Source organism: Pseudopipra pipra, chromosome 9 (assembly GCF_036250125.1).
Source record: "Pseudopipra pipra isolate bDixPip1 chromosome 9, bDixPip1.hap1, whole genome shotgun sequence".
Lineage (NCBI taxonomy): Eukaryota > Metazoa > Chordata > Aves > Passeriformes > Pipridae > Pseudopipra > Pseudopipra pipra.
In genome coordinates, this window is record NC_087557.1 from 27,677,761 (window position 1) to 27,700,035 (window position 22,275).

Here is a 22,275-nt window from a genome sequence, read left to right on the forward strand (position 1 = left end):
GTTATCAGCAACTATGTGCTCTCTACATGATAACAGCTCATACCTTGGGTTTGGCTTAGTTTCTGTACTTTGTAGGAATTCAGACTGTTTCACTCACGGCGTCAAGTGGCCTCCTGCATTCCTCCCAAAATCTCTCACTGCATCTCCCCTTCCTCTCTCTCTCTCTCCATTACAGTAAATCTGAGGAGAGATCTTATTCTCTGCTCCAAAAAGAGAGGCACCAGTGCTCCTTCAGCTCTCTGCTGGTTAACAGACAAACACATTTAAATCAAAGAACCCACAACCCCGAGCACTCAGTGGCAACACCCCAAGCTGAACCCAGCCAACGAGCTGCTCACCACCACAGCTGATAACTGGGCATTTTACATTTCAGCCTTTAAATGACTGAAACTCATGGGTTTTCCATCACCCCAATGATCCTGTGTGTCCTGCCCCTAACAAGGCAGCCATGAAAGCACAGTGCTTCTCCTCAGAGACAAACTTTCCAGTGGAGGTAAACAATGACAGCCAGGAAGTGCTTTAGGGATGGGATGGTTGCCTATGTTCAGCTTTGTTTTGATTTTTTTTTCCCAAACAAACACACAGACTTGACTTCAAATCAGACCATCTCTGTACCAGAGGGCTCCTGGCAATTTCATCTCCCTGGGCTCACTTCCAAACACCTCCACAGCTCATAAACACTCGGGAATGGACCTTCCCAACACCTTGCAAAGCATGGGACACCCAAGACCTTGCCTGAATTTAAAATACAGAAGGCAACAAGATAACATAGCACATTACCACACAGAACTCATCACAGGACATCTCACAGCCTTAACAGAGCTTACCAACTTGCCCACATTCCCAGGCAACACATCCCAGTAGTCCCAAAGCCCAGCCACACACCTTCCCCACACAGGGAATGAATGCTCCCTCGGTTGGAAGACATTTATGATTAAGTCAGACAATGTTTTCTCTCTTCTAAAGCAGGACTGTGTTATATTATTTCCATCTGCCTCGGGGGGTTAGATGGTAAACACACTTCACAAAATGGGAATTTTAGCGACAGCTGAAAATGTCCTAGGGCCAGGCCCAGCTTACCAGAACACCACTTACACAGCTCCAGTTTAAATCCCACACCAAGTGCCACAGCACAGTTAACTAAGAACACTGGGAACCCAGGACTGGGGCCCTCCAGGCATTTCCTGACACTCCTAGAAAGCACAACTATAAATGGACTATGGTAGGAACACACTTTATTCCATCTTTTTTCCCGATATTCACCCCAAACACCACACACAAGGTCGGTCAGTGCCCAGAAAACACGTAGCAGCCCCTCAGGACACTGCAGTTCACCTTATCCGAGTTGATGATGTCCTTCTTGTTGATGGTGCCCGTGTTCTCCGACTCCACGCCTCCCAGCTCCAGGATGTCCCGTACATCTGCCCCCGTCGCCATCTCTCCGCCTGCCCTCTGGCCTTCTCTGCGCCGTCCTGTCCGTCCCCTCCAGCTCTGGGAGGGCGGGAAACCGGGGGTCCGGGGTTAACTCCTTCGGGGGCACCGCGGGCACACACAGACACGCGCGTGTGTGTGTGCATACCCGTACCCGCACGTATATCCGCTCACACACACGCCTACATGTGCACACACACACTCACACGCGCAGCTCCACATAGACACACACCCCCCTCAGCCGCCTCCCATCCCCCCGCCAGGCCCAACAACGGGGCCTTGCACCCGGCGGGTCCCGGGGGCTGCGCGCGCCGCGGCCGCGGCCCGCGGCCCCGCGGCGGGGTCCCGGGGAGCCTGCGGGAGGGCGAGGGGGACTCGGCGCGCCCCGAGCGGCCGCGGCCGCGCCGCCCCGAGCGGGCCCCGAGCGGGCCCCGCGCACCCACCGGCGCCGGCTCCGCGGCCACCGGGACGTGCGACCGCCGCGGCGGCCCGGCCAGCGCCGCTTCCGCTCCCGCCAACGGGCGCCCGGAAGTGCCCGGAGCGCTTTGGGGGAAGCACCGCGCGGGGGCGAGCGCGGAGAGACGCGGGTTCGAGCCCCGCTCCCGGCAAGTCGTGGCTGCCCCGGACCGGGGATCGCCCGCGCCGCCTCCCCCGCGGCCGCACCGGGACCCACCCGGGGCCCGGCAGCTCTGGCTCCGCTCGGGGCGCAAAGCTCACTGCGGGCGGGGCTCGCTCCCGCGCCAGGAGGTGGCAGCACAGCCGCGCCCCAGCGGCGGCTCCGAGCGCGGCCCGCGGGGAAGGGTCGCCCCGTGTGCGCTCCTTGTTTCCCCCCTCACCCCCGGCCAGGGGTGCCCGTTCGCTCGGGGCCTCTGTGACGGGGGCCCCGGGGCTGAGCCCAGTTTTCCGCAGAGCTCGCCAGGAGTTTTCCCGTCTCCTTTCCCGCAGCTCTGCCCCGTGCCGCTGTCCCTGCCCGCCGTGCCGGGTGCCAGCCCGGTGCCAGCCCGGTGCCAACACCGCGCGGTGCGCTCGGGATGCTCGGCCTGGCTTCGTGTCCCAGGCCGTGCGCTCCTCACCCTCCCGCTCCTTGCTCCAGAGTGGCTGTGCTCACCTGTGGCAGCCAGGAGTGAAAGACTTATTGATAAGACTGTCCCGTTTCCTCTTGGCTGTGGGGGGAAAGAGATGGCAGAATGGGAAGAGGGGAGGAAACAGCAGTGAAGAGCCAGGAGGGACTTCAGAGCCACCATCAGGGTTGCCTGGCAGAAGTCTGCCTGAAGCAGGTGGTTTCAGCACAGGGCAGAGATGCACGGGGATCTGCCAGCCACCTTGAATAGCCCAGGAGAGGAGAAGTCTCTGAGGGAATCTCTTCTCCTGTGCAGCCCTGGGATGAGCTGAACCCTGCTGTGATGGGGTAACTCTTGCGTGGAGTCCCCCAGTGCCAGCCAGGCTGTGCTGAAGTTCCCACCATTCCCATCCTGCTGACAATCCCTTCCCACGGAGACTGGCATGTTACCTCTGCATCAGGGCCCAGTCAGTGCCAGTGTGCCACAATGGGAACTGGTAGCACCCCCAGAGTACCATCTGTTGTCCCCAGTGTTTTAACTCCTTTTCTGCTGCCTTCCACACTGCCAGGGATGTCCTTTAGCATCTTGGCTCTTCCACAAGGAAGAGCCGATCCTGAGGTTTCTCCTGTACTGCCTATTTTCCCTCGGCTCTGCTTCGTCCACCCAAGCCCTCCTCCATCACTTTGTGTGGCCATTCCCAATAATTTCTAGCACATTTCCTTGCTTCCTTGCCATAGCTGACCTGGAGGTCACCTGGAGGTCCACACTACCCCAAGACCAGAAGAGTCTTTTTGCCATTTTGCTGGCGGGTCGTTCACAGTCTATTCATGTTGTTAAACAGCACTTACAGAAAACAAAACCAGTCCCAACAATAAAACCCAGGGACAGATGGCCGTTCAGTGTCTGTTTTTTGATTGTATCCCCTCCTTGTAGGCCAGATCTGCTCAAGCCCTATCCCAGCAGGACTCTGCCTCAGTGCACAGTGATCAACTCTCTCCCACAAACAGCCTGCAGCACTTTTGAGCTCATTTCCCCAGAGTAGCAGCTTTTTGATGTCATGAATGGTGGAGATTGTGGGCAGCTGTGAGCATGGGTGTCACTGCAAGGTTATGTCCCACCAGGAGCTGTATGGACCTACAGGTGAAACACATTAACTGGTGATTAGCACTGCTGCAAGGGGACCTGGAGTTGTTGCCTCTGGCCGCTGCATCCCAGAGCTTTGCCTTCAAAGAGCAAAGAGACATAGCTGGAGACCTCAGTCAGCCTGCACATACGTGATCCATCCTTGAGAGTCCTGCACTGGGACATGTGCCCAGATCTGTCACCTTCCTGGAGCACCAGGGTCCTGCCTAGCCAGGGCACAGGGAGAGCCCAGGGAATGTAGCAGGTCAGGGAAAACCAGCAATGCTGAGGAGCCCAGTGGTTCTGTGCTCTGGGGCTTTGGCATCACTGCAACATCATCACCCACCTCCAACTGTCCTGGATGCCAGGGATGTCCAGAGTACCAAGCCAGAAGATCTGACCATCACCCAGCAGCCGGGGGAGAGATGTCCCCGCACATTCAGCCCTGGCAGGAAGGCAGCACTGGCCCCCTCCAGGCCAGCTCCTCACCCACCTCATGCCCTTTAGCCGTGCCCTGGCTGCCATGCATGACCAAAGGTGGCCCCAGGCCAGAGGTGTGCGTGCCTCCAGACCAGGGCTCAGGGTGTGCATGTCTCCCAGGCTGGCACCAGCGGAGGAGGACAAGTGCAAACACTGTGACCAGTGGGACGGGAGGAGGTTATCTGGGGCCCGGCAGTGGAAAAACTCTCAGTGTATGACTAAGGCACGACAGCGTCAGGTGTGGGTCCAGGCAGGGCGAGCGAGCCGGGGAGTTATCGCTTCCCCGTGGGTTCAGGTGCCTGAAGCCAAATGTTTCCTAAGGGTGCGGTGACAGCCACAGCCCCGTTATCGTGGCGCCTGGCCCACCCCAAGCGGCATGAATGCAGGGGCAGACGGCCGGACCTTCCCCCCACGGCAGGGGTGGGACCCTTCCCCCTGCCCTCCCGATGGGAGACATGAGTATACTTCAGCCTTGGCCCTGGGGAACCTCATGTTGTGGTGAGGAACGATTTGTGTCATCCCCTCCAAGCACCCCCAAACTATCCCTCCCACCCTGGAGCACCCAGGCTCCATCCTATAGCACTCTTGCCCCAACTCTGTGCTGTCCCCGTGGACAGCAGCATCCCCAGGGTCAAACCCTGGGTAAGGAGCCCTCTCAGATCTGCAACACTCCTTCTCCCTACAGACCTACAACCCTGGGCCAGCTCTGTGGGACCCGTTGGCTGCAACATCGGGGATCCCCACGAGCTGGGTCATCCCCAGAGGACTGAAACCCACTTGAGCTCCTCTTTAACTTACCTTCAGCTTTGAAACCCCCAGGGCCTCAGCCCAGCTGGCAGGTGACTGCATGGTGCCAGGCCATGCTGTGGCCATGACTCACCTTTCTGCTGGAAGGTGTTTCTCCATGCCTTGCTGCTTTCTTTCCCCACTTGCCTCCTCTCTGTGCCAGGTCACACCCCAAAAGACATGGTGCTATTCTTTACAAGTTACAAAGGGGTCAGGGACCTCTGCACAGTTTCCAGGGTCCTTTTAGCCAGGAGATGACCAAGGTGGGAAAGGGAGGGAGAGATATGGCCCAGGGCTTTCCAGCTGACTGTGGGTACACGTGCAGGGATTGCACCCCAGCCATTGCCTCCCTTGGTGCTGCTGAAGGTGTTTTCCTGCTGCCCTCATCACTTTGCAGGGCAGGTTTTGCTGGGGACAGGACTGGGCTCCCTCCTCCAGTGGAGAGTGTATCTTAGCCCAGGCAATTGGAAGAGGGTGTTTTTTATTAACAACAAATTAACCATAATTGCCTTTTCCACTGCAGCCACTCCTCCCCCAGGTGAGGTTCCCAGCCATGCCAGCCCATTTGACTGCCGTGCCCCATCCTGTGCCTGATGGAGTGCCTTGCCCCAGGCACAGGGGAGCAAACCTGGAGGAGCTCTGCTTGGAGAAGAAGCCAAAGCACCTTCCTCTGCTCTTGCCTCCATGTAAGGTAGTGGCAGCAGAGCCGGACCTCACTCCTGCCCTGGCACAGCGATGATGAAAGGCGAGGAAGAACTGGTTTGTGCTCTGATCTCAGAGCCGAGGCTCAAAACAGCCACGAACCGTCACTCCAGTTCCCAAGATGCTTAGGGAGGACAGGACAGCAGAGCCAGCCTTTCCAGTGGGACAGGATGGTTGGAGAAATTCATCGTTCCCCTGGAAATAAAAATAATAATCATAATAAAAACACAAAGCCAGAGATTACTTATACGCACACAAACACACAGGCACGCACTCTCCCCATCTGGCTTTGCCAGCCTGACTCATCGCTAATTCAAACAGCCCACACCTTTCCCTCTCCCTCCATGTGACGTTTTTAACGAGTCTCTGGGGAAGAGGCAGAAGTTTTGTCCCAGCTACAGCACTGGTGTTGTACTTGTCATTGGGTCCTGGGAGTCCCAGGAACAAGACGTACCCAGTACCTCATCACAGGCCACATGTGTCCCAGCACTGTCACCCCCACACAGGCACCTTTGAGAAAGTGGGGCAAGCAGAGGGTGGAGGCAGCAGTGGAAAGGACAAGTGATTGAGCCTGATGGATCTGTGACACCTGTGGATGCAGCCCCATGGTCTCGATCTCAGGCCTGCAGGCAAAACATGACATCCCAAGCTGCTGTCACCCTGCCTGGAGTCACCCACGCTTTTGTACCCACTCAAGGGCAGACCACAAGGCCAGGTGCCGGGCCCAGGACAGAGCCCAACACCAAAACATTAGCCACCCCTCAGCGGGACATCAGCCCTGCTTTGCCATTCCCATTTCAGCAGGACAGAGTGGGATCAGCCCAGCCCATGTTGGCAGCACAGCTACATCCCATTTCCACTTGCAGGGCAAGGAGCCCCAGGGCATCCCCCAGCCCTGGCCAGCTGGCAGGTTGTGGCAGCGAGCACAGAAGGAGCTACCACCACCACCACCCTGGGCCAGGGCACCACACAGCCTGCCTCTAAGTGTACTCCCTGCACTGCCAGCATGGTGTCAGGTCTGGACAAGTCCCAGCCTTCACAGTGATGCGTGCATCACGGGTAATCAGCTGTGGGAGGGAGGGATGGAGCCAGACCTGCTTGCTGAGCTCGGGACCTGCCAGCACGCTTGTGCTGAGTCACCACCTATTAACGCAGGGAAACCTCAGCACCTGAACCCCACCAAGCTGCCAGGCCATCCCCAGGACGGCAGAGACAGCACACAGGACCAGGCAGCTGACACTGACCTCCCTCCCAGTTGTGACCACAAGGTCAGTACTACAGAGCTCCCACTGCAGGGGACGGCGGGACAGGACAGCTCAGGAAGGAGACAGGACCAGCAAGGCTCCCAGTACAGTTTCGGCTGCCATTCCCCTTGGAGATGACTCACCGCAGGACCAGTCACACCATCCCGGTGCCGCAATTGCCCCATCTGCAGATTAGGGAAACTGAGGCACGGGGAAGTGGGGTGACTCAAGAGTTGTTGCACAGGAGATGCTGCTCAAATGCCGAGGCTTGGGCGTTCCCCATTGATCCTCCACAGCTAACTTAAGCAGAAATGAACATCGATGTAAATATTTACTGACAAACAAGCCCAGCCTCACCCTCTCCTCTTAGAAGAAACCTTTAAAGTAAACTCTCCTGGCTCTTTCATGTTTACATCTTGTTTATTTTTTATACAGCAGATCACAATATTTCAACAGTTTGCATATAAAGAAAAGTAACATTTCGGAGTGCAAGAGACCTAACGTGCCCAAGCAGAGAAATGTTAATTAACAATATACACAGACGGGAACAGTGCACTTCCCAAAGCTGAGACTCATCTGTATTCCCAGCTGGAAGAAAAAAAATATATTAAAAAAACAGAAACATTATATATTACTGCTTTGTTTAATTTACAACTTGCTTTGCAGAAGCTGCACATAAAAAGACTCATTTTCTTTTGAGCTTTTTTTTTTCCCCCGCTCTACAAAAGTTTCAAGTATAGCAGAGACCTGGGCATTCATAGCTGGACTCACTGTCCTTTACACACTAAATTTAAAAAAGCAGCATGGGGAAGGCAGCTACAGCAGTACCTGGTGTCATCCTGAGGGGAAGAACAAGACAAATTAAAGCAAACAAGAGCCGGGAGAGACCATTTTAGGCTCCTGAGTGGAAAACTGTGGGAATGGCCAGGACTGGACTGCCTGGCGGGGTCCCAAGCTGGTGACAGGAGCATCCCCGCTCCCTGGGCAAGGTGATGCTGTGCTGCCGACCCCTGCAAACCTTTATAGCCACGAGCCAGTCAAGTCCCACCCTCACCCCATCCACTCCGGGCTTCTGGGTCAGGAGGTTTGTTCTGATGGCCATAACCGAGGAGACTGGCAACCCATTTCCCAGCACCACAACCCACGCACCCAACGGGCACAGGTCTCCAGCCAAAACACAGCCAGAGTCAGCCACCACAGTCCCTGGAGCCAGGGGGGGGCACCAGAATTTGGGGGAAGAAGGTTAAGCTGATGCCAAATACAAGCCAGGAGCTCTGGGGACAGATCCCTGATGCACCAGCACCCCCCCCTCCACTCACCAGGTACCTGCTGGGGGGGGACCCTCCAGGCATGGGGAATGAGTGGCGATGCCTGGGCAGGTGTTTCTTGTAGCTCCGATCCCCATATACATCCCAAAGCAGCCCTTCCCCACCACTTGGCTGGACCCAGCTCTCACAGGAGCAGGAGGAGAAAACTAGTTATCAGCTACAAGCAGGGAGGGCTGGGTGGTCAGGCTGCTCCCCAGGGCCATCTCTGGCCCGACGCTATTTACACCGTGAGCTGGCTCTGGGGACACTGAGTCCGGCCGCGGCCCCGCTCACATGTGCCGCTTCATGTGGAGGGCGAGGTGGTCGGAGCGGGAGAAAGCCCGCTCGCAGAGGTGGCACTGGAAGGGCCGGTGCCCCGTGTGCTTGCGGTAGTGGCGGGTCAGCTCATCGGAGCGGGCAAATTTCCAGCCACAGCCTTCCCAGGTGCAGTGGTAGGGCTTCTCGCCTGCAGAGGAGAGGGGGTGTCAGTGGGCTTATAGGTTCCCGTGCCTCCGGCCCTGTGCTACCCTGCCCAGCATCCCTATCCTTAGGAGAAGGGGAGCCCTGCTGCAAACTCGCCTCCTGCGCACCTCCGCCTGCCCCACTTTTCTTCTGTCCTCCATCTTCCTGCCCCTCCCCATGTGCCTGACATGGGGTCCATCCTTTGGGCATCCCTTCCCCATTGCAGCACCCTTCCACGTGCCCCTGCCCCACTTCAAACTTTGGGTGCTCCCCTTTTTGTCCCTGCTATGGGGCAGCACCTTGTGCCATGTCCCAGCTCGACAAGGGGGTCTCACCATACACCCCAGTCTGTCTCCCTCTCTGTTTGCCCAGGTGGGGGGCTTCTTCATGTGCCCCCAAGCCCTGCCTCCTCAGGCATCCCTAAACCCCAAGGCCAGCAAGTGGGGGTGGTCTTGCTGTGTGCCTTGGTCCCTGTGTGTCCCTGCCCAGCCCCACCAAGGGAGTTTTTCTGAGCACTCTCGGGGCCATCCCCATTTGCTCCCTGTCCCATACACAGAATCCCTCCACGCAGCCCCACACCAGTTGCGGAGTAGCTCTGGGTGGGGGGCCCCCACACGGCCCCATCACGGGGAACCCACCATGCACCCCCTGACAGACCACAGGGGTCTTCTCCATGCGCCCCCCCCCCCATCCGCCGGTGCTACCTCCCCCGACGCCCCTTCGCACACCCGGAATCACGCTGGAACGTGCTCGCGGGTCTCACCGTGTGCCCCGGTAACCCCACCCGGGACCCTCTGTGCGTGTCCCTGCCCCGGCACGCCCTTACCCGTGTGGGTCCGCATGTGCGCCTTGAGATGGGAGCTCTTGGTGTAGGTCTTGCCGCAGCCCGGGTATTCACAGTTGTGCGTGGCCGTTCGCTTGCGCGCCCACGAGCGGCGGCCGCGCTTGGGCTTGCAGTCCTCGGGGGCGGCCCCGGCCGGAAAGTAATCCAGGACCGGGGAGTTGGGCGGCGTGACCAGCAGCCCGGGCAGCCCCGCCGGGCCCGGCCCCGGCCCCTTCAGAGGCTCCCTGAAAACACTGAAGTGTCCATGAAACTGCGGCGGCGGTTGGGGGGCGAAGTGGGGTGCATAGCGGTGCGGGGCCACGGCGTAGTGGGGCGGCAGGTCGGCCAGGAGGTGGGGATCGGTGCCAGGCAGCGGCTCCTCGGGGGGCCCCAGGCGCCCGTGGGCGAAGCCTGGGTAGGGCAGTGGCGGCCCCGGCACCGGTCCCGGCCCGGGACACGGCGCCACGCGTGGCTTGTGCTCGCCGCCGCCCGGCCCCAGATACTCGGCGGAGGGCATCCCCAGCATGCAGGCGCGCTCCTCCGGCTGCTCCTTCTTGATGCGGGGCCCGAAGGGCTGAGGGGGATCCAGGGGCAGTGGGCGGGCTAGGGCCGGGTGGAGGGGCTGGTGGTGATGGGGGTGGGGGTGGTGTGGGGGGCCGCCGGGCACCCGCAACTCCGTGTATTCTCTGCGCTGCGGGTCGTAGTGGCCGGGCAGGTCCGGGGTGAGCAGCTCGGCTACGTAGCTGTGGCCCTGGCCCTCAGGGTAAGGCGCCGGGAACTTGCCCGGCGTGGAGTACGAGCCGTCGCTGTCGTAGGTGGTGCCGCAACTCTCGGGGGTCTCAGGCAGGGGGTAGTTGGGGCCGGTCGGCGCCTGCCCGCCGCTGCTGGTGTGCGCCAGGATGAAGTCCAAGTCCACGAACTTGCCCAGGTCGTCCTCCTCCCGCTTGACGGCAGCGGGGCCGTCCTGCTGTAGCATCCTCTGCGGGGAAATGGGGCGTCAGGACCGGCGGGGCGACGGTTGCGGCGGCACCCGCCGCCCCAACACCGCGGCCCGCGCCTCCCGCTCGGGGCGGCGGCTCCCCCCAACCCGTCCGACGGGTCGGCACCGCTCCGGCTGAGCCGCGCCGCCCCCGGGGCGCCCTCCGACGGCGGGAGAGTGGGCACACCCCCTCCCCAAGCCAGGCCGAGCCCCAGCCCGGGACGCTCTGCCCCGTAACCCCTCTCGCCGCCCCCTCCCCGCCGCCAGGTGCTTACATTGAGCATGTCGGCGGGCCGCTCCTCCAGCGGCATCAGGCTGGCAAAAGTCGAGATAGAGGGCAGGGCGCTCTCGTCCACGGCCGCCGCCATGGCGGGCCGGGGCAGCGGGGCCGGGGCGGGCAGGGGGAGCGCGGTGCGCGGACCCGGCACCGCTCCGCTCCCCGCGGCGGCAGCGCTGCTCTGCGCCGCCCCGCGCCCCTAAGCTGTTAACAGCATGGCTGCGCGCCCATTGGCCCGGCCCGCATTGATATGCACCGCCGCCGCTCCCCATTGGTCCCGCCGCCGCCCAGGCCACGCCCCCTCCCGCGGGGCTGCCCCGCCGTGAGGGGGGGGGGGGGGTGTCGGTTGCCGGTGCCCCGGCGGCGCTCGCAGCCCGAGCGGGACGGGACAGGACGGGGCAGCGCGGCGGGGTCCCCGCTCCCGGCCCTGCCCTCCCCTGCGAGCGGGAGAAGGGCCAGGGGAGCAGTTGTGAATCGCAAAGTTCAGAATCCTGCCCGTCCTCACGGCGCCCTTATGCCTTGCCCACACTACGAGCAAGGGAGAGGGGCTGTAGGTGGCAGAGCCGGGGATCCCCCGGTACCCTGCCCCGAGTGGGGCAGGGGTTCCCCTGAGTGTGGACACGGGCGGAGCGTCCCGGAGGGGCCTGGTGCAGGGGGACAGGTGAGAGCACGCCAGCCAGTGAGCCGGGAACAGCGCTGGCCGGGGGGGCTCCGAGCGCGTCAGCGAGCAAAGGTGCCGTCTCAACAAGGGGCGATTGTGCCACCGTGGGAGCTGGGCCGGGCATCTGAGTCCCGGTACCCCCACGACCCCGCGTCCCTCGGTTCATGTCAGCGCACCCGTGAAGCCGCGTCCTCTCGCACCGGTGCTGCCGGTGAGGCAATCAGCAGCCCAGAGCGCACCAGCTCCCATCTGGCTGCGTGCAGGGTGCGTGTGCGAGCCGAGATAACTGCCCGGCAGACCCTGTCAGGGGTTGGCATTCAGCCTGCATCGCCTCATCTCGCCCCACAGCCCCCATGAGATGTTTGTCTGCCCTGTCTGGGGACCAGCGCTGTGGCTGAGCCTCCGACTGCCCTGCCATAGGGGGCACGGGCCAGCTGTCCCACCCTGCCCACCCTGTAGAGCCCCTGGGGAAGTGCTGCCCTCCCGAGGGCTTCCCATGGCAGGGGACAAAAGGAGAGCGGGTTGTTCCACCTCACAGGAGACACCCAGGTCACCCACCCCATTCTGGCTAGTTGGATCACGGCACAGAGACCCAGGGCACTGGGCAGGCCTCCCTGGGGATTCTCTGCCACCCTGTCTGGCTCCCAGTAAGATCTTCTCCATTTGGCCCCCATCCAGCCAGTACCAGGAATGGCCCTGCTACTGTTGCATTCATCAAGAAGCCATGGCCCTTATCTGCTGGAGCCTGTCTCCTTGCTCTCTGGGGCTGTCCATCCCCAGATACCTTTCTAAGAACTGGGGCTGCTGCCTGTGCTGTTCAGAAGCGAGGAGTCAATTTAAAAAAAAACACAAATATAAACACCAGAGGTGAGGTGTGCACACACACCACACGCACATGCCGCTTCTGAATCCAAAGCTACTCTACCAGTTGCTTTCATCACCATGCTTTAATTATAAGGGTGGAGCATTGCAATAAATTATTTCAGTAATCCAGTGGAACAACAACAATTCAGATCTTCCCCCTTTTACCAAGTATCCCTGCCCTGGTTTCCAGAGCACATGTTGGGCTGCTGCCTGGGCCCCATGTGCCTGGCTGCCAGCAAGGCAGCAGGTTTATTAATGGCACCTGTTGGGTCAAAATACACGGGCTCCAAAGTCTTTACTTGGAAAAAGTCACCTCCAAAGTGGCAAACAAGCATGTGGTCATTAGTTAAAATCACTTTTAGCCTGGCTCCCAGAGTAGCTTATTTAAGTCACCAGTTAATCCCATTATTTGTTTCTTGGCCAAATAATAATTAATAGCAAGGCAGTTCCTGCCCCAAACTTTTATAGATAAGTGAGAGAAGATGCCATGGGAGTCAAACACTAATTCCACTTGGTCTTCCCCTTTTTCCAGGCATTTTTGGCAGCTGCACCCATGCAGCGCCGGCTTATTTAAGAGAGGCGTTGCCAACCGATCAGCTTAATATTACAGCCAATATTTCTTGCAAATGTGGGATATTCCCCAGGAAACTCTTATTACTGATGCTCTGGTGGGAGGGCTGATGCGGTGGGGAGTGGCAGCACGCCAGGCACCGCAGCAACACAAGCGCTGCCAGCGCTGACCGCACAGGGAGCCAGCAGGGCAGCACGGGAAGGGTTTTCCTGCAGTGAGCCTTGGGGTGGATGTGTGGGGGTCCCTGTCACAGCCCTGTCATCCCCTCAGCCACAGAAGCCCCCTCCAAGCCGAGAGGGAGGCAAGCAGGAGCAGCCAGTGCATGCACAGCCCACTGTTGACAGAAGCCCATTTAGGAAATGCGGATTATCTCCCCGGCCACTACAGCAGGCTGTAAAGTTGCTGGCATCCCAGGAGATCAAACGGCAGCCAGGCAGGAGAACAAACAGAGGGTGGGAAGGGCTATCCACTCAGGTGATGGCCGAAGAGGAAAGGGTTAATGGTTATCCTTGCTTTTGGCACATCTGGCATGGAGCAGTGAGGACAGGAGTGAGGAGCGTGGCATGCCCAGCATGGTGTGCCAGAGGTGGCTCCATCAAGCCAAGAGCACCATCAGCCCTGCCACAGCTGCCACAGCACCACGGCACCCTCCCCAATGCCACGCAGCACACGTGGGGCGGGCAGGGGTGTGATGACCTCTGGCACTGCCAGAGATGGTATTAGTGCCCAGGTTGCCAAACAGGGCTCCCAGGAGACCCAGAGGAGTCCTCTACCCCACAAAACATTGGGGATTGAAAAACACCTGCACCATGTTCCCCTCTGTGCTCTGTTAACTGGAGTTGGGGATCTGGACTGAACCCGAGGACTTTCATTTGGAGCCTCTCCAATGCCCACTCTCCAACACTAACCACAACATCATAGCCCAGAGAGCTTCTGCTTCAGTGGGAAGAAAAACCCAAACCCCAAAAGCTTCCTAGGGGACCCCATGGGGTGCTGCCAGGAGGAACCACACTACAGGACACCCGGACTACTCTGATACTCCAGGGTTATGTCTCTGAGAGCAGAAAACAGATCTGGCTCAGTTTTACTCTCTGTCTTCCCCTCTGCATGGGACTGGCCTGCCTGGAGAAATGTCCGGGACCCCCCAGACCTCCCTGCACTCCCCCAATCCCCCTTTCCCTCCTGAAAAGAAAAGAGGAACTGAAAATGAAATTAAAGCATAATTCAATCCGGAGCGGGTCCAGAGTAAAGTCATCTGCTCTTATCGTGTGCTGGCAGGCTCTTCCCGCTCTGCAACAAACACAATGTTATCAGGGCACAGAGGGCAGATTCGTTTGCACCGGCCGAGCAAGCTGCTGTGTCCGCCCTGCCTGCCCCAGGCCTGGGGAACACCGGGATGCACGGCCAAGGATCGGGACTGCCGGGGGCTTGGGGACGCAGGCAGCGCCCTGGCAGCACAGTCAGGGAGATCAGCCCCTGGATGGGGGGCTTTGGCTGGGGGACACATCCAGCCTCCCTGCACAGCTCTGTGGCCAGGGGAGACAGGTCAGGTTGACCTGTTCACCAGACTCCTGGTGAATGTCACCATGGAGTAAAGGCTGTGGAGGGACAGAGTTCAGGAGTGATGTCTTTGCCTACGGGAACACACATGGCCCATCTCCCATGGGTGCTGCTCAGCTGCCCGCCCAGGAAGGCTGCCAAGCTGGCAGAGCTGGGCATCCCGACCCCCGGCGCAGCAGCACAACAGCACCCCCCAGATCCCGCACACGCTCCCAGCCCCACTGCACTGCCTGGACTGCATCCTGCTTTGATCTCTGCCTGTTGCCTGGCTGTGCCCTGGCGGCTGCAGGGCCAGCGCAGCCCTCTACGTCCTTCTTTATATACCCCTGTTATTTTTAACTCTGCCTACGCAAATCCCGAATCCGGAATGAGCAGCGGCCGGGGGCCAAAGGGAAATGGACATGGTGCAAATTTCCTGCCCTTTTTACCTCTCTTCCTCTATAACATACAGCAACGTTTTTCCTCCACTTCTTAACTTTCACTGGTACAGGAAAGCTGAAAGCCCTGGGCTCTGCACACAGCCACAAGCCAGCTCCACGACGGATGGGGTATTCCCCTGCTCGGCAGGGACATCGCGCTCAGCGTGGTGCTGAGAGATGTCCCACTCTGTAGCCACATGCCACAGCTTCCATCAACAGTGCAGTGCACTGGAGGCATCTGGACAGCCCTCGCAGCAGCAGCCTCACGTGCAAACACGTGTGCTCACGTGCCAGCCCAGGGATGCATCCTTCCCCCTGGCCTGGCGATCACCCTGGGACTGGACCACAGCCGTGGCAGTTGTTTGATTTGGCTGCCACTCACTAAAGTGCTGGACAAGACCTGTAACACCCCAGCAGCTCGAGGGGTAAAAGGAAGAATTGCTGTTTTCTGGTTCCTTGTGAGCAACAGGGAGACCAGGAGGAACACAGGATATTTTTCCCAACATCTCAAAAGAAAATGCCGCAGCACACAGTGCCAGCAGGTTGCACAGGGAGTTTTGCACTGGGGATCATGGAATGGCTGCCCTGCAGAGGGGATATGCACACTAGAGTCCTTCTCTCATGTGCTGGGGATTAGAAGCTGTACATCATGAAAAAGCAGTTTGACTACAAAAGTTCCAAATGACCCAGGTAAAAATCTCTGCCACTCTTCTCCGAGCAGTCTTCATTCCTTCTCCCCAGTGATACTCTAAGGTATTCAGTCTCCAATGAACCTGGATTCTCAGTGAGTAGGGAAAACACTCCTTGCCGTCCACAGAGGCAGGGAAATTGTGGGTGCCAAGGCCAGTGCCAGTCAGGCCTGGTCCTTGCAGGTATACACCATTTCTCAGCCCGGGGAAAGCCTAACTGGCCCTGGAAGCTGGGCACTGGTGTCCCTGCAGTATGCAGGCACTCCTGCCCCAGCAGGGGAACAATTTTCCAACAGGAGCTGTGGGAAGAGGTTGAGTGAACAGTCTGCACCGTGAGTCACTGGCACCCATGGGGACACAGCCTGGTGTGAGGCAGTAGGGGACAGCCCAGGGGACAGCAGGACAAGCAAGGAGCTGGAGAGCTCTGTGTGGAAGCTGTTTTCCGGGTCATCTGATTTTATTATTCCTCCAATACAGCTCTTTGCCCACAGCAACCCTGCCAGTGTAAATCACACACCATCACACATTGCATGGAAAAGTCATCCTGCCACCATCCCATGCCCCTGGGACACTGCTGTGGCACAGGACACCGGCCCTGATCACAACCAGCCACAGGGAGATGCCACGGGGCAGTTTCACACAAGCAACCCACAAAAGTGCATCTTCCCACCCACAACACTCATGGCAGTGTCTGGCAGGAACAGTGGCCACCCTGCATTGGGAGCAAACCCCTCTGGACCAGCATCACAGAGAGCTGCTTCTTTCTGCTCCAGGAAGTGGCATTTAATTACCCAGCCTTCTGGTAGTAAATAGGTTTCCAACACATTACAAAAGGCTATATTTTTTTTTTCCCCAACCCTGCTCATGCTCTGCACTGGTGAGCTCATCCCCTGGGAACACCGGCTCCAAAATAGATCCGCTCCCTTGTTGGAAATAATCAAATGGGAATCCAAGCTGGCCAAGCCCAAGCCCAATTCCTCCCTTTGTTCTGGGGCTCTGGCAGTGAAGGGGTTCAGAGCAGGGTGACAGGAACTCGCCTTCTCTTTAATTGACCTCCGATGATGAAACAATCAACCAAACGATTTAGAAATGTGCATCCAGTGAGATCATCAGGAAAACTTCTTGGGGAAGGAGCCTGGGGAAAGGAAGGTGCGGTAATCCACCTGCCCCAGCCGCCTCGGCAGGCCTCACTGCGTGGCACAGCATGGCACAGCATGGCATTGCATGTCACAGCCACCCAGCACCCCTTGGGCTGCTTTGCTGTGGCTTCATGCCAGCAGCTGCCCTGCTGGGTCCACCACTGGATAAGGGTACAGCTAAACCTGTCCCATCGAGGACACCTGCTCCCATGGAACAACCATCCTCCTTGTTCCCAGCCCCAGTCCATCCTTAGCTGCTGGGTGCCCATTTATCCCAAACCAGCACCAAGCAGCAGCTCTGCCTTGCCTCCATCCCCAGCCTCACTGCAAGTCCTGCCAACCCGATGGGCATTTCTAGGACAAGACCTCCATTTCCATGGTGTTGTGGGGGGAAAACCCTCCAGTCCCCAGGAGCACTGCCTCCCTGGGGATTTCCATGCCTTGCACCCTTTCCCCGGCTTTTTGCAGCCTGGCAGGAGCGCAGCCACCCGGGAAGGGCTGGCAAGGCTCCCTGGCCCCGGCTGTGCCGCTGGGGCTGCCCCGGCTTCCCCAGCCCAGTGAGGGCAGGCTCCAGCTTGGCATGTTGCAGGGGCTAATTTTGGCCCAAAGGGTTTCCCTTCAGCAGACTCTGACGCCAGGGTGGTTTTGAAGACAATCTTAGCCGGAGTCTTCCTTCCTCGACTGCCAGCGATCCGGAGCCAGGCTGGTGTGTTTGTGTTGTGTGTGTGCATGTGTGTGTGTATCTCCAAACCGCAACAAATATTTCATATTCGTTTTCTCTCTTTCCTTTTTTTTTTTTTTTTCCCCCCTGTGAGCCCTTGGCTGTGGTATTTAAATGGTAGGTGTGGTCCCGGCGCTGCGTGCCAAAACCAACACCAGCTCCGGAGCAGATAACCCCGTGAGCAAACGCAGCAGCGAAACCACACTGAACTGCTGAAAGAGCCGTGCTGGGATGGGCAGTGCTGCCGGGTATGGCCATGGCACAGCCCTGTGGGCAGGCAGGCAGCAAGCGGCCACAGTAGCCGCGTGGCTCCCTGGCCCGACACGAAGGCTCAGACAGAGGGTCCAGGGTGGAGAGAGGAGGTGGTGGAGCCAGCGTGTCTAACTGAAGGGCCACGCACTAACTGCTCACTGTGTGCAGCCAGGAGCTGTTTGGGATGGACCCAGACGGTCTTTGTGTTGTTTTTTTTTTTTTCCTTTATAAATCAAGGTAAAATACGTTGCTTAGTCGTCTATCTTCCATGTTATAAACAACCAAAAATGCTACTTTTCTCCCCCAAAAATGTAGAGAGTGAACAAGTGGGAGGAGAAATCCCTCCCGTCTTTTAAGAGCAGCTCGCAAAGAAACTTTCTTACGCTCTGATGTTTTTCTCATCCAAGCTGAAAGCCCTGAAATATGGTGAACGTCATGTATTTCAGCATGAGTCACTCAGAGAGAACCATCTGCGTCACCTACCCTGGCAGTGCTGGCAGGGCCGGTGTGCATCGGAGACAGTGGGGACTGTGGGGGTGGAGGGGACCTCTGAGTGCTCTTCGTCCAAGGATGGATAGAGGTAAATCCATTCAGGCAGGAGGAGAATGAGTAAAGATCGATGCAGACCCAGAGCTAGAAAGCTGCCCTCCCTTTCACTGGGGCAACAGCCATTTCTGGGGATGAAGCAGGGTTGCCTCAGAGCACCCATCAAGCTTTGAAGCTTCATGGCATGAGCATAATCCCCAGGAAGTTCGCAAGCTCATCCACAGGTGAATGTGCACACATGTGTGAGGTGCTGGCAGTGCTGCAGCCAGTCAAGTGAGAACCACAGCATCCTCCAGCTCAGGCAGAGCCTGTGCCTGGCTGCTGGTGTCCCCCCAGAGCAGCACCCACACATGAAAAGACAAAGGAAGATCCTTATTCCAGCCTTCAATCCCCAAGACTTCCACAGGGTTGTCAGGGCAGCAGGTTCCTCAGAGGGCTGATTCTCAGAAGATTTTGCTCCAGAGGGGACCTGGCTGCTGTTCACAAGCTGTGGGATAGCAGGTCAGTGTCATGGGAGAGAGACTGGGGGAAGCCTGAGCTTTCCCAGACCCAGCACTCACATCCCACTCTCCTCCTTGTTCCCTGGGTTGCTCTGGTGCGGCAACCCTGGTTTGCTCCTGCCCTAAGCTGGTGCCCTGTGGGAAGTAGGCAGAAGGGGCACTGCCATCCCGCAAGTGTGGTCCCAAGCAGAGACCACCCTGGGGTGGAGGGTCCCTGGGACCCTTAGCTGATGGAGACAACGCCAGGAAACGGGAATGCTCCTCTCCAGCTGGAAGCCCAGCAGCCTGCCTGGAGGATGACTGAGGATAAGTGTGCCCTGGCTGGACAGTGCCTGGGGGTGACCACAGGCGGCTTGTCCCTGAGCTGAGCTGGTGCACGGCCATGGCCAGGCGTGTGGCAGAGCAGCCAGCACACCACTCCCTGCCTCCCAGCCCCGCAGCTACAGTGCTGCAGAGGAGCCGGACAGGCATGCAGCGCTTCTCCAGCAGCACAAGGTGCACAGCGGGGCCGGGATCTACCCAGCCCGTGGCAGAGTAGGAGGGAGGGTCCTTGGCAGATGAGGTGCTCTTTTAAAATCCACAGCCGAGCCGGCTCCCTGCCCAACCTCAGCGCGTGTTCTGGCTACGGGCAAACCCAACCTCTAGCGGCCTCCATTTTCCCTGGCTCCATCTTCCCTGCCATGCCTCAGTCCCGCTCCACCACTACCTCCCACGTGTCAGTGAGGGGCTCGGTGCAGCCGCCGTGTCCTGTGGCTCCCCAGGGACCACTTGGCCCCACTGGCACGTGTCCCAGCACGGAAAGGAAAATAAGGTTCGGATGTCACCTCCCCAGTCAAGAGTGGAAAAATCTTTCCAAAAAACACGCTTTTAACTCCTCGCCGAGTGTAGCCAATATTGGAGTCCCCAGCCCCACAGATTGCCAGCCAAACAGGGAATTTTCCACCTAGATCAAAGCAGAGCCACGTGGTTTTACAGGAACGGACATGGAGGTTGTGCCCTGTGCACCTGCTTGCCTGTCTCCTTGTTTTGGAAAACTGCAGTGACCATGGGGCACTGTGCAGGACCCTGAGGTCCCCTGCTCTCCACAGCGTTGATTCAATCCCTCCTGACTCCCCCAGCACCCTATGTACTGTGGGGTGCAGGGAGGGCCTGAGGGGCTTTCCACGGACTGATGGCCCTAAATCCATCTCCCCTCCTAGAGATGTGGAATGAATGAGGCCTGACTGAACTCATGGCACACGTGATGGTGAGGAGGCTGCTGTGTGCATGCTAAGAGATAGGAAGAATTGGAGAGGGCAGAGAGGGAATCTCAGGAGTTTAGAGCTGTAAGGCCACCCTAGCCCCACTGCTGTCCCCCATGTATGGCCCTGCATCCCTCCTTCTGCTCTGAGGTAGAGGCTTCTGGGGAGCAGGGGGAAGTTTCTAGGGGTTGTGAGACTGTGGAGCTCTCTATGGAGCTTGGGAACTCTACAGGATTGCTTCTCAGTCTGTCCCTGGGTTGGTGAGCAAGGGACCAAGTGGGGAGAGCCCAGCCCCACATCTCAGGCACTCCTGAACACCAAGCCTGCCCTCAACACCAAGCCTGCTGAGGTTGCCCTCGCAGACTTACAGACCAGGTGTGGGGAGTAGGAGCCATGGGTTGGTGGGCAGGTCCTCTCCCATCAAGGGAAGGCCCAGAGCAGCTTAGAGGACACATATGGAATGGGGATGCTAGGTGGCACGAGGTGCCCTGTGGCCAGTAGAGCAGCACAGGGATAGTGCTGGGAGAAGGATGAGGAAAGCCTTCTTCACTGTCCTGAGTGATTAGGGGCTGCCACATCCTACTGGGACAGTGGCCCAACCTCACTCTTAAAGAGTGGGTGGATTTAGGGAGCCCGGATGCCCCTAAAGTGACTCGAACCCAGGTTTGCCCCATTGAGCCTATTCCAGTTTGCTTGCTGCAAACTGGGCCACAGTGGGCACAGGGTCTTGGGGGACACACGGGGATCTCTGGCCATGCCTTGTCACCTCCCCCACACCATCCCTGCCCTGGTAAGGGGTATCGCCTCCCTCAGCCGCTCCGGTGTAGGCACCTCCCCACCAGCCCAATCTGATGCACATCAAAGCCGGGGCAGAAGCACGGGCCGCTTGGCCCGAGGACATTAGTGTTAGGCAGGGGAACATACAAGCAGCCCCGGCTGGCGGTGGGGATGGTGGGAAACTCCTCAGGGAATCTGCACTTCCCATAAAGAGGCTGATTCCGGGAAGGAACCCCGGACCCGAGCCATCAGTGGGACTATTACGGCCACTCCAGCCACCTGAGACCTTTTTAGTCTCCAGCCAGGTCTGCTTCCAGCGACGGTGGTGTGGGGATTCTTCTGCCATCCAAGTACACAATTGCAGGGTCATTTGCATCTAAAATGGAAGCTGGGCCCTTTAGCGGCTCGTCGGCTCCTGATAGCGGGGCTGGGAGCCTGCTCAAGCACTAAACCCGCTAATGCAATCAGCGATCCCAGAACTCTGCACATCAAAAGTCCCCGGCTCCCTTATAGCAGCCTCCCGGCCACAGACCTCCCCCTCCACCACCTTTCATCACTGCCAGGGTGGCTATCACCCGGCTCCTGCGGAGCTCTGGGTGGTGGAAGCCCCAGAAGCAGGGATCGTGAAGGTGCAGGATGGGCACACCGCCGTGCTCTTGCCTGCACCCCTCTCATAGAATAATTTAAGTTGGAAAGGACCTTAAAGATCATTTAGTTCCAACACCCATTGCCATAGGCAGGGACACCTTCCACTAGACCAGGCTGCTTGAAGCCTCATCCAGCCTGGTCACTCCAGCACCCCGCTGCTGTAGTTTCCTTCTCTGTAGGACTTCTTTTGTTCCCATGCAGGTTGTGGAAGAACATGGCCATGGACAGACTGGGGAGGGGGCTACAGATCCCTCCACCCACCCAAGGGAGCCATGGGGCCAGCACAGGACAGGAGCACCCACAAACACTGTGACTCATGTGTGGAGTTACTAGTAACATCCGAAAGGAAACCGGCTGAGACAGCCCTGGCCCACATTCCCTGCGCCAGGGAGTGTCACTGTCTTCATCCCACTGCATTGTGTCCCTAGAGAAAGGACTGGCAGCCCCTGTGCCACGTACCTACAGGGAGGATGCTGTTTGGCATCTGCTTAGCAGGGTGCCAGATACTGGAGGCTCAGCTAGATGGGACAGCCAGCACCCTGAGTGGCCTGGCTGTGGCTGCTATATCCCCCAAGGCGTGCTTGCAGACCAACCAGCATCTCCTCCTCTTGCTTTCCTCCTTGCTCATCCTCTGCACTCCCCAGGGTAGCCTCAGAGAGCCTTCTCTGGGTGTGGAGAGGACATTGCCCAAGGTGGCATCACGCTGCACCTGCAGGCGGGACAGATCTGAGCCATCTCTGCATCTGGAGGTATGTACTGAGTGCTCTCACACCACCGGCTGGTGGCCCTACTCCTCCTGCTCAGGAGGACCTGAGAGCCCCCTTGTCTCACTGCACAATCCTTGTCACAAGGACATGCTAGAGCCCATGCCCTGCCTGGATGGGCTCCTGGCTACAGCTCTCCTAGTATCCATCTACAGCAGGGCCTCAGGTCCGCTGAAGGGACAGCACAGTGCTCCTGGAGGGACACAAGGACACCTACTCAATGGCACAGGGGTGCTGGCTGCACTGGCT

General features: G+C 58.6%; 2 protein-coding genes across 3 annotated transcripts in view; both read right to left on the reverse strand.

Moving 5' to 3' along the window:
* DMAP1 (DNA methyltransferase 1 associated protein 1) overlaps positions 1-1,945 on the reverse strand; it is a 30,705-nt gene extending 28,760 nt beyond the window's left edge. For both annotated transcript variants that reach the window (XM_064665417.1, XM_064665416.1), the window contains exons 1-2: positions 1,875-1,945; positions 1,336-1,491 (exon numbers count right to left, since the gene is read on the reverse strand). In XM_064665417.1, the coding sequence (XP_064521487.1) occupies positions 1,336-1,437 (102 nt within the window). In that variant the 5' untranslated portion in view covers positions 1,438-1,491; positions 1,875-1,945. The remainder of the gene's footprint in view (positions 1-1,335; positions 1,492-1,874) is intronic.
* A 5,282-nt stretch (positions 1,946-7,227) lies between these two features.
* Positions 7,228-10,863, reverse strand: LOC135419210 (Krueppel-like factor 2). The gene is made up of 3 exons (XM_064665419.1): positions 10,673-10,863; positions 9,422-10,397; positions 7,228-8,599 (listed from the first exon to the last, which is right to left on the reverse strand). The coding sequence occupies exons 1-3, from the start codon at positions 10,763-10,765 to the stop codon at positions 8,424-8,426; spliced, it is 1,245 nt and encodes a 414-aa protein (XP_064521489.1). The 5' UTR covers positions 10,766-10,863; the 3' UTR covers positions 7,228-8,423.
* Between the last annotated feature and the right edge of the window lie 11,412 nt (positions 10,864-22,275).